Genomic DNA, 12303 nt, shown 5'->3' on the forward strand with positions numbered 1-12303 from the left:
TATATATATATATATATATATATATATATATATATATATATATATTGTTATAGCTTTTAGTCAATACTCAAATATACTATCAATACAGCGTTTGATTGCTGCAGAAAACCTATTATGTTTAGTAGATCAGTCATAAATTAGGGCAGACATGTTTGTTTTATATAATTCGCCCTATTTGAGCTTGATTATTAACAAATGTGGAATGACTAGTTTATACTAAAGCTATTTCGTTACTGGACATTTGACGTTGCATAACAACATTTAATGATGAAAGTGTTCAACTTTTTTAGTTAAAACAGTCCTTGATTCGTATTGTGGCATATAGAGCATATCAGAACATTTGAATTTTTACTTTATTTTACCAATTCATGTTCTCTTGTCAAGAGCTAGCGTTAAGTGAGAATATGTAAACGTAAAAGTATAATTTATTTTTATTCGCCTTTTTAAAATCTAATGACAATACGGATGATGCTAAGTCAGAACATGTAATAGAGAAACTTCTTTGTACTTAAATTGTAGCCGTTTTGTGTTTTGCTAAGTCAGAACACGTACATGGCCAGGTGGTTAGGGCGCTCGACTCGCAATCTGAGGGTCGCGGGTTCGAATCTCCGTCCCACCAAATATGCTCGCCCTTTCAGCCGTGAAGGCATTATATTGTAATGGTCAATCCCACTATTCGTTGGTCAAAGAGTAACCCAAGAGTTGGCGGTGGGTGGTGATGACTAGCTGTCTTCCCTTTAGTCTTACACTGCTAAATTAGGGACGGCTAATGCAGATAGCCCTTGTATAGCTTTGCGCGAAATTCAAAACAAAACAAACCAGAACATGTAAAGGAGTAACTTGTTTGTACTTAAATTTTAGCTGTTTTGTGTTTTAAGTCTAGTGATTATATAGGGGATGTTACACTTGGACAAGAAGAGTTTCCCACTTCTTGTTCCCTTTCTCTGGGCTGGCAAGTTAGATTTTTTTTCTAAGATATGTCCCTCGGGTTCCTTTATATAGTGCCATGAAAAGGATATGCCACAAATTTATGTATAGTGACCGTTCTATAAAAATAATTTTCAAAATAAATTTCTAACACTTGCTTTTTTCGCATGTTTCAGGTGATATCACTCAAAAAGGGTATGAGAAGAAGAAAGCCAAGTTAGTAGGTCCTTATCTCCCAAGCCACGCAGCAGGTAATATTTGCACCTTTATGTGTTACTAAGTGTTTACATCCTTTACCTCGTTAAAACTTAAACTTAACGCCAATTGTAAAACTATGTTCGTTTAAAGATTACTTAGTTTATTACCAAGATTGTTTATTGATTACGTTTTTTTTTGTTGTGTGTGGGCTTTAATATGTTAAACCTAACCAAGCTTCAAAAGAAGGGTTTTATTAGTTCTATTTTGCCTTCATTTTTTTGTTTTTTTGTTTTAACTTTCTTGATGTCTCTTGTGCCCCTGGTTCCAATAAACTACAGGATGGACGAAAACAAATATTCAAATGAACTTTTATGTGAGGATTTCAAACTTACACAACAAACACACACATTTAGTAAACATATTTTTATTTGAGGGACACCAATTTGTCTATAGTAAACGAATACATTCTTGCATTTGGCATGTCTATGACTATCGGTGGGCCTTTTGGTTAGGACGCTCAACGCGCACCCTGAGAATCGCTAGATTGAATCCCCGTCGCCGAACATGATCGTCCTATATGGTTGCCGTATGGGCCAGCCACTCGGATGTAAAAATTATTGGCTCAAGTAAATACCGGCCGATCCCATACTGGGTGAGATAAAGGTCGTAACGGAAAAAAAGAAAAATATCGGTAGTGGAACTTATCCATTGAGGCTTAATTTTGACCAATCCTGTATTTACTCCAACCTTCTTAATTTTTTGTTTTGTGTAATATTTCTAGAAAGGTATATTGTTATTAACAGGTGAACTAATATTTCCTTAGAAAAAAACAAAATGATTGTTTATTAGTTACTATAAAAAATTATTGAAGGCTAATTGGAAGAGATGAAACAACGTTAAAGATTTACATTTGACTGTTAATATAACCAGTCTAGTGATGTGGGTGTCATGACATTCTAGAAAGAACTGATGGAAATATAGTAATGTTTGTTTGCCTTCCAAAAAAAAATGTCAGGTGCTGTCTGCTTGTTGTAACGCCCCCTACTGGCACAGCGGTATGTTTGCGGACTTACAACGCTAAAAACCGGGTTTCGATACTCGTGGTGGGCAGAGCTCAGATAGTCCTTTGTGTAGCTTTGTGCTTAACTACAAACAAACAAACCATTATTGTAGACTTGCTTCTTCACAATAAAAATAGCATTGATTATGTAAAGCTAACGCCATTTTTGTTTATAAAATCGAATTAACTTAAAGAATATATTTATTTAAAATCAAATGTACATATCGAATCTCTATTTTAACATAAAAAGTTTATTTACCAAATGATATGAAATTTGTGAGAAATTACTTTTAGGAGAGGCTTTTATTTTCAAAGGTATGCCAAAATATTAAGTATATGGGGTCTAGATGGTTTGGTTCATTGACCACGTGATATGACAAACCTAAGCTGGACTAGATAGTTTGGTTAATTTATCACACGATATGACAAATTATAGCTCGACCAGATGTTTTGATTCATTGGCAACATGATAGGACAAACAATAGCTGGATAGATGTTTTGGTTCATTTGCCACACCGTATTTCAAATCAATCCTGGACTGCATGTTTTGATTCACTGGCTGCATGATATGACAGGTCATTGCTGGACTGCATGTTTTGGTCATTGGCTATGTGATATAACAAACCCTAGCTGGAAGAGATAAGTTGGTTAATTGGCTGCATGACACGACAAATCACATTTGGACTAGATGTTTTATTTCATTGGTTACATGATATGACAAATCATAGCAGACTATATTATATTATAGTAACCATTTCTATTGTATAAAGTATAAGTTTAATACTGTATTGGCCAAACTCAAGACAGTATCGATGTTTGCTTATTGGTGGAGAAACCAGATTTATTTCAGTCTTCATAAGGTAGACATTACTTAACCGGTATGTTACTATGACTGGTTATTTATATTTCCTACAGCAGATGATATGTGACTACTGCTGTAACAAATGTATATAATAACCTTTATTTACTCTTATGATTTATAAGACCAACGAAAGTCAGATGGTTAAGTTCATTGGCCACATGTTATGGCAAATCCCATCTGGACTAGAATAGTATTTTATTGGCCACATGATATGACAAATCACATCTGGAGTAGATGGTTTGTTTTGGTCACTTGATGCTTAGAAGAGGGTTTTTAGTTACTGCTTTTTCTAAATTGCATTTCATTTGACTAAGTGAATTTTAATTCTGTGCATCCTTGGGATTAACAAAGAAGACATTATCTACAAGAAAACATTATGATAGGCTATGATTTTTCTGACTTAGACGTTTGTTTTGTGTTTGACTAGATTACGTAATGAGTGCATGGTAGATAATGGCCAGAACTTTCCTGAAAGTGTAGAAATCAATATTAACGATATGAAAACGCGAATTAGACCAGAGATTGTTTGTTGATTTATTTTCGCGTCCGCTAGTTAGTTCAGCGCTATTTGATTTTGTATTTTTACTTATTACGAGAGATACTAGAAGCTTCGTCTGTACGAGAAAATTAGCTAGAAAATGGAATGTCTATTGAAGCCTATTTTGTGTGTGTGTGAAGTTAGTCGTATCGCTAGTTACGTGAGACTGGACTTTGCGTTCTTCTTTTTTAGAATTATCCAAAAAGAACCTACCTAAGAATAGAAATCGCAATATCACTGGTGTATTCTCGTCTTCGGGGTATCATCTTCTGGATTAACTAAAGTCTGGGATGTTCAAGTTTTATATATATCAGTTTCCTTTTCTTGTCATCCACTGGGAGCAGTTTTCGTTTCGTAAAGGCTTTTGTCTGCAGTTTTTAGTAATATGTCCTCTAATGATACAATTGAAACACCTTCTATTTTGTGATTAAGTTCTTCCATCCTGAATAACCAGGTGTCTAATTAAAGGATTTTGTTCACATTTCCTGGCAAAATGCCCTTTTAAGTTCCAATTGAAACACTTTCTGTTTTATGGTTTACTTTTCCATTCTGAGATAAATGTTGGCTAACTAATCTTTTGAGTTATTCTAAACTTCCATCAGAAGTTGTTGATGTTTCCATAATATTTGATCTGAGGATCCCATAAGTCCATGATGGTGCTTTGAGTTGTTTATCTGCAGCTTTAAGTTAATCAAGCTCCAGCGCCGAATGGTCAGCTTCCTTTGAAGGTGTGCATCTACTTTTCATTAGCCTAGTTCACATATCCCGATCCACTATGGCGTATACGAACTGGCTACATGTCAACGAATTCATCACGTGGACCATTTGAATAAGATAAATGGGCAAGCCTTTCCACATCTTTAAGCATGTTTCAGTCTTATCCTTCATTCCTACGCCGCTCCTGAATTTTGCTTTATAAACTTCCTTGTGGTGTGTTTCCCAAATCTGTTTGAGCAGCTGCTGATGCCTAGTAGTTGTTACGGCTCTCTCTAAGAAGGTTGCTTAGTGTTGTTAAAGCTGTTAACATGATTAGCTCAATGTTCACTACTCCATCCATTCATTTTGTAAATTATTTCAAGCTGTCCCCGATATGCCTCTTATGGTAGCTGTTCATCATAGTTTGTGGGTTTATTTATTGAGTGATATTGTTGAAATGCCTTGCTGAACCTGATGAAGTAATGGTGTAGTTGAAGTACTCCAGAAAAGTATTTAAGATATGGGTAGCAAACCAATAGTGGTAACAGTTGTAAACAGTTCTTTTTTGCCTAGCTAATGGTGTTTGAGGTTGAAACTCTGGAGCAGATTTTGAGAGATGCGTGGCAGGTCTGATCCTTACATTTTCCAGTTCAGTTTCTAGATGTTTCATTCTGGTGTTGATGTCCTTTTTTACATTTACTTTGACTTCTTCGATCTTTTTGTTATCATCTTTCTGAGCTTCTTTGATCTTGTACTCAAAATACTTCTGTACTTCTTCAGTGATTATGTTTTGCACTCTTCCTATAGCCTTTTTAGCTTCAGTCTGTACAGTTTGTATCTTGTCTTCCATCAAACTGATCTTGGTTTGTAATCCTACTGTAAATCTAATATCTCGTTCTTCTAAATCCTCTTTTAAATTTCCATTTCTATTAATTTTGTATATCTTTTTTTCTTGATTTTCTTTTAGTTTTCTGTAAGCTTCTTCTTCTTTGTCTTTTAATTTTCTGTCTTTTTCGTCTTGGCCTACCTTCCCAGTGGTGGCTGAACGAGAGTTTGGGCCCTAGGGAGGAATTTTACATGGGCCAATGAATATGCACACACTGTTCAATTCCCCATGTTCTACTGGCACTTGCTTTTTTGTGTTTTTAATGAGGTTTATTTACGTTTCTCTCATTTCAAGTTCATGCATGACAGAAACTACGAATTGCGAATTGCAGTATATACATATTATGAATTATTATTGCTATATATACATACATAGTATATATATATTTCTATTTTTTGATGAAGTTCATTTACGTCTCTCTCATTTCAAGTACATGCATGACAGAAACTAATAATTAAGAATTATTGTATGTACATATTATTAATTATTATTATATGACTAGTTGATATACCAGTTAAACGCACGTGGAAGACAAAAGGACCCCTAGGATGACGGGAACAGCTTCAAACGCCGACCTCTCATGTGGATCATAGGAACATATATCGGGTTTAGTGGCAATCTGTCCAGTTGTTTTCCCAGTTATAAATGGAAATATACACACACAAAGGCTTTTCTCAGATAATGGTTTAGAGAACAAATATTCTAAAAGTAATAAAACAGATTTAATAGCAACAAGTTTTTAATTAGTCGCCATTTCAACAGTACCATAAGACAACAAACAATATGTTAATAATGCTTACACCACATGGTTGTAGAAGTATTTATTGCTCATGGTCCTTACGAACTGGCGTTTGGCTAGCGCAAACCAGATGGGTCTCCAGATTGAGCCCCAGGCAGTTGCCTAGTTCGCATATGTCTAGAACCGCCACTGAATCTTTCCACTATAGAAGTATTACTAGCAAATTTTTAATCTCACTTCGAGCACATGTCTTCATTATGAAGCTGAATTTTGATTTTAGTTTGTTTTTACTAAAATAATCCCACTCCTAACATCAGTGTTATAACACCTTCTGTTATTCGGCATGTTCTTGGATTACTTGGCAAAAAGAACAATGCAAAGTTCAATCCACTTAATCATGCCAAAAACGTTTTATTTCTCCATCTACATAAATTATCCAAATACAATTTGTATACATTATATGTAACTAACAGTAGGCCTAACTTCACAAATAAATAACATCTCATTGGATATTCAACTTAATTTAACTGATAATTTTATCGTATCTATAGTACTTCTTGAAAACATAAACTCAAAATTTACTGAGCTCAACTAACTAAATAGCTAACTCAGTAATCATTTAACAACCTGATGTCACGTTTTATGTTATTAAAATCGATTCCTACACTTTGAAGAAAGCTCTAGTTATTATTTGCCAATAAGCCAAAAACAATACAAAAGTCTAAATTAAAAAAAATTCATAGTCAACTATTCAGTTTATTCTGTGGAAAGTCGTCTGATGAAAACTGCCCATTTTTCTATTCATTTTGCTGAGATTGGGAGACTGGCGTATTGCTACGTTATCATGTTTCGTTTTTTCATAATGCAGGGCTAATAGTTATCTTTATACAAGATGCACTATAAATCGCTTATTTGTATTAAGAGAAACGAGTAATTTGATACAATAGCTATCTAAGCCACTTTGTAGTAAACTTTGTAGTAGCACAATACCAAGTTAAGTTTTGTTTGTAGTACTTTTATCAATTCTGAAGGAACTGTATAGCGAGCAACTTTTGGACCAACCTTTAGATGTGAGGATAACAGCGAGCAGTAGGTAACATTTTAGAAACAGACATCTGGAAACTTGTAAAAAAAAGGAGGGGAATTAGCACGTTAGATGTAAATTTACATCTGGCTTTTAGTGATACAGAAAAAAGAAAATTATAGATTGCTTTAAGTTTTATCATACTAACTACTATATACAGTGCACGATAGCTGAAAGCGTAGAATCGTGTTTTACTGAAATAGTGGGGATAAAAAGATAAGTAATTAGTAAAAACTACATTGTTGAGATGTTATTTTTTTAACAGGAAAACAGGCAAAATACAGAGACTTTGTTTTTCTCTTTTCATTGACCTGTATTGATCAGTATATTGTATCTAGGGGTTTCTACACAAGGTATTTAGACCGTATTGTTTATATAAGCATTAGTATCTGGGCTGGAAGTTAGCATTTATGAAAAGTGAAAAAAACAAATAAACTTATATTCATTAGTTATACGATTATCAGTCTGTGTAGACTTTGTAAGAGATACTTTCAAAAATCGTTTTTTTTTTGTTTTTATACGCAGAAGCTACATATCTAGCGCGATCGCTTATCCAGTCAGTTTTTAAAAACAGAAACAGTGGTGTAATATTAGGAAGGGGCTTTATGGAAAAGTAAGAAACGTGAGAACACGTCAGACCAGTCATTATAGCGGGAAAACTGATGGCGGCTACTTCTAAATTGCTAGTAGTAAACTTTGCAACTGTATGAGGCGAACAGTCTTTCTCAAAGTAACGTGTGTCTGCTATGACTAGTCTGGTGCCTCACGTAGATGTAATGTCAGTCGAGGCGAAAAAATAAAACAACATAAACTTAGTAATGTCTTACGTGAATTACCAGAGCTTTATTTTATAGATTGAAGTCAACTTGCTAAAGTACTGGTTTAGAAAAGTATAGACAGAAATCTAAAGACTGGATATATGTGGTGCAGTGAAAACATTAAGTATTAGTTACTTTCAGTTTTCTATAGCAGTTCCTAGGAAAGCCATTGACCCTTTTTGTGTAATGATTTTAAGACACAGTGGTATATTTGATATACAGTTAGATTAAGTCACGTCGAATCTGGAGTTATTCTACCTTCAGTAATGATTTTAAGACCTATGGTACGTTTTATAAGACCTATAACGCTAAAAACTGGGTTTTGATACCCGTGGTAGGTACAGCACAGATGGCCCATCTTATAGCTGTGTGCTTAAGAACAAACAAACAAAAAACAGTTCAGGTCTGAAGTTATTCCAACTTTTTAGTCATGGTTTCAAGACGTAACGGTATGTTTGATAGGCAGTTGGATTCAGTCACGTTAACTCTGGCGTTATTCCACCTTCTTAGTCATGGTTTCAAGACGTACGGTATGTTTGATAGACAGTTGGATTCAGTCAGTATTCAGATCTGGAATTATTTTGCTTTCTATAAAATAATTTTAAAATTTGACGATATGCTTGATAACCTGTTGAATTGAAACCAGTCTGGACGTGTTTCACCTTTCATTAAATATTTTGGCCTACTTGATTACTTTCATTTAACTTTATGCTTAAAATACCTAAATATTTTGAAATATAATTTATTTCTATTTCTTTTTCATTTTGATATTCCTTTTACATATATTTAACAAGCTATGAAAGGTGAAAACCTATATCTGAGTGTGACCGTGCAGAAACACCACTCCTTGAAGCTCAAATGCCCCCCTTTTTACTATCTTAATATCCGCATTGTTTCTGTAACACTAAGGTAGACATATCGCAATTCATTATTACAGCTATCGCCTTCCGAATTGAGTGATGATGGACCTTTTTAAATAATAACATATTAAGTAGCAGTTTGTGTTTAGGAATAATATTGATTTTAAATCAAAGATTTTAAAGAAGAGCAAAACTGAATTTTTGTATGTCACGACAAAATTAGAATTTATCTCCAAAGTCATTCAAACATTTGAAGTCAGGTGGATGATCTGATGAGCGGGTAAGGTCAGTATGGGTTATTTGGTGTAGTCATATGGATGACCTGATGAATGAGTAATGTTAAGGTGGATTATCTAGGGAAGTCAGATGGGTGATCTGATGAGTGGGAACGGTTAGGGTAAATTATTTGGAGTAGTCAGATGGATGATCTGATGAGTGGGAACGGTTAGAGTAGATTATTTGGGGTAGTCAGATGGATGATCTGATGAGTGGGAACGGTTAGGGTAAATTATTTGGAGTAGTCAGATGGATGATCTGATGAGTGGGAACGGTTAGGGTAGATTATTTGGGGTAGTCAGATGGATGATCTGGTGAGTGGATAATGTCAAGGTGAATAATCTAATGAATGGGTATGGTCAGTATGGGTTATTTAATGGAATCAAGTAGATGATTTGATGAGTGGATAATGTCAGGCTGGATTATCTGATGAAGTCAGATGGGTGATCTAATGATTGGGTGGGTCAGGATGGCTTATTTGGTGGAGTCTGGTGAATGGGTAATGTGAGGCTGGATTATCTGATGGAGATATCTGGTGGATGATATAATTAGCAGGTAGAGTCAAGATGGATTATTTAGTGGTGTCAGGTGGATGATAACGTAGAGGTTTAAGTTCTTACTAAGCTCAGCTTCACGTATGTTGTAAATAGTAATAATGATGATTGTGACAGATGTGTATGAAAGTATAAAAAAAGTAAACTACAGGAAACACGCAGTCTCCTTGATTGTCATCAGGCTTTGCCCTCTCTTATTCTCCTGTCCTTCACGAATTATAATAATTACCTCCATTGTCACAGCAACAACCATCTATAAAAGATGCTGTAAAAGTTCCATCGCGAATTTCAAAGACATTTTTATGTTTCTTTTACATATAATTAGCAAGTCCTGACGTGTGAAATCCTGTATCTGAGTGTGAGCTTGGAAAAACAGCATCACCCCTTAAAGGTCAAATTCTCTTTAAACTATTTTAATACCAGAATTATTTCTATACCACTATTTACCAGATGAATAAGTTTTATAGATGAATAGAAAGATAATTCGAATGTTTTATATTACTTTTTTTTCGATTCATTTCACATCCTGTTTCTTTTATTACATCCAGTAGCTTCTGATTTTGAGGGGCAACGGATCTTTCTAAAATGTGATGTAGTATTTGTCATGCTTTGAAATATGAATAAAGTGACTTCGTGTTTTATTAAGTAATAAAATACTCACTAGACCTAAGTAATTGACTTTACTGCAGAAAATCGAATACGCAGTTGCAAAATAAATGATAGGCTATAACTCCTTAAATATGTTGATTCCAAGAGACAAAATATTGTTAAGCCACACAAGTGAATGAATCGCATTATTTAGCTGAAGATGGGAAGGTTAAACTAACATAAAAGCGTAAGATAACCGGAATCAGTCATACAGAAAGAAACTGAAAGTATTAAAAGTGGTCGTATTTCACTAAACCTTGAACATACCAGTTATTTAGTAGCACGTACGGTGACCGAGAAAGATACAGCGTTTAATAATTTTGCATATATAATCCTGCACTATAGATAAACGGATTCTACTTCCGGAGTTTGCTACTGGGGAAACACTCTTTTTCAAGTGACACTTAAGAAGAAAAGAAACATCTTGATGAAAAAAAAGCTGATTTATGTTCAAGGCTTAAGACTGATTAGTATTAAATGGGATATACTTGTGTTACTGCTGAAAGGAATACAACAAATTTTGTATTAATCAATGTGTTACTAGAGGGAGTTGTGAACATTTGTAGCTTTCTTGCCTATTTTTGAGCTAATTTAGTTTATATATATATATATATATATATATATACGTTATTCTGAGTTTAGTCTTTCATATAGTGCAATAGAATATATTATTTTTTGGTTTAATGGTAGCCTAATTTTTGTTATTTATGTGTACTGTCTATTTCTTGTTGATCGTTCATTTCAAGGCGGTAAGGCCGGATGTTTATAGTAAGTAAGTTATAAAGTACATGTTGAACGACTGTAAACAAATACATGTCTGCGTTTGATTTAGATGACGTTTTTTTGTCAAACTTGTACAGGTATAGATTGCATTTCATAACCGATGACGTAGTCTAGCGCATTTATAACCCGGTTTATTGAATGAATGATCTTGTCCTGGTGGCACGTGACATTTGTAAGCGACTCAACACGTAAGCATGTCAGGTGGTGGTGACGAGTTGATAATTTATAAACGCTGAAGCTTTCAATCAGTGTGTTGATATCACGAGGCCATTTTTGTGTAAGTTACTTGTGTAATATGTAAATATAAATTACTTTTAAATATTCATGATAATTTGGGCAATTCCAACCCTATGATTTTACCAGATCAAGGATAACTTCTTTCCAGAATCTGGACTTCGTCACCAAAGATAAGGGTCACGAACATTCATAAATTAGGTTAACAGCTAAAATCTTAGAAAAATGCATATTTTGGGTCACATTTTTTTTTTCAAGTTCTATCATAGATTTATTAATTGGTACGATTTTTTTTATAAAGTCTTAAACTGTAATACAGTGTAAAAAATTGCGAAAAGGGAGCTAATTGTGTTATTATACTAATAATTCAGTAACTTTGAAGTATTACAAACAGTGCACAGTATGTGTTATAGAATACAGAATTTTGAACTACTTGCTCAAAAACGGACGATCTTGGACATTAAACACTGTTTAGAAAAACTGTGTCTGTTCACAAAACCCCAAATTAGGGCAAGTCTGTTGTAGGATGCTTTCCATTTGAAGTAGATGGACTATTGTAGTCAGTATATATTATCTGATACTAGGTGGCGATAACGTCATAATTTTGTTTTGGTCATTACAAGTCGTTGTCGACTTACATATTTATTTACCACGCGTTGGTACGTTGTCTATAAGTAATTCTAATTATTATTATAAACATTGTATAGTTTACTTATTTACATCATTTACTGTGTGAACTTGATTATTTGTATTAATTAGTATACTTTCACCAAATATTACAAAGAAAACAGTTGTAGTAAAAGTGAAACACAACTGAACTTAGGAGTAGATATATAATGATCTACTCAAATAAGTGCTGTAAATTACATTTCACATTAAGAAAGCAGTAAGTAAACTAATTAATACATGTGCACGTAAGGTGTAAAATGACGATATTTTTTGTTAAGTATATTGCAAAATTTTTGTGGATGGATAAGTTATAAATGAGTGAGAAAAAGTATTTGTCTGTATATTATTGACATCACGGCTGTTGGCTGTACTTTAATGTAAGTAAGTACATGTGTATCGTTCATTAAACACGTTTCGAATTCCCGTTGCCGAACATGCTTGCTCTTTCAGCCGTGGAGTCGTTATAATGTG

At 34.0% G+C, this 12303-nt stretch overlaps 1 protein-coding gene across 1 annotated transcript in view; it reads left to right on the forward strand.

The window, feature by feature from the left end:
* The window catches only part of LOC106468845 (disco-interacting protein 2-like), a 100538-nt gene that overhangs the window by 23662 nt on the left and 64573 nt on the right, over positions 1 to 12303 (forward strand). Inside the window, 1 exon segment of the mRNA XM_022398090.1 lies at positions 1104 to 1178. Within this exon segment, the coding sequence (XP_022253798.1) occupies positions 1104 to 1178 (75 nt within the window).

Source organism: Limulus polyphemus, unplaced genomic scaffold, assembly GCF_000517525.1.
Source record: "Limulus polyphemus unplaced genomic scaffold, Limulus_polyphemus-2.1.2 Scaffold92, whole genome shotgun sequence".
In the NCBI taxonomy this organism is placed as follows: domain Eukaryota; kingdom Metazoa; phylum Arthropoda; class Merostomata; order Xiphosura; family Limulidae; genus Limulus; species Limulus polyphemus.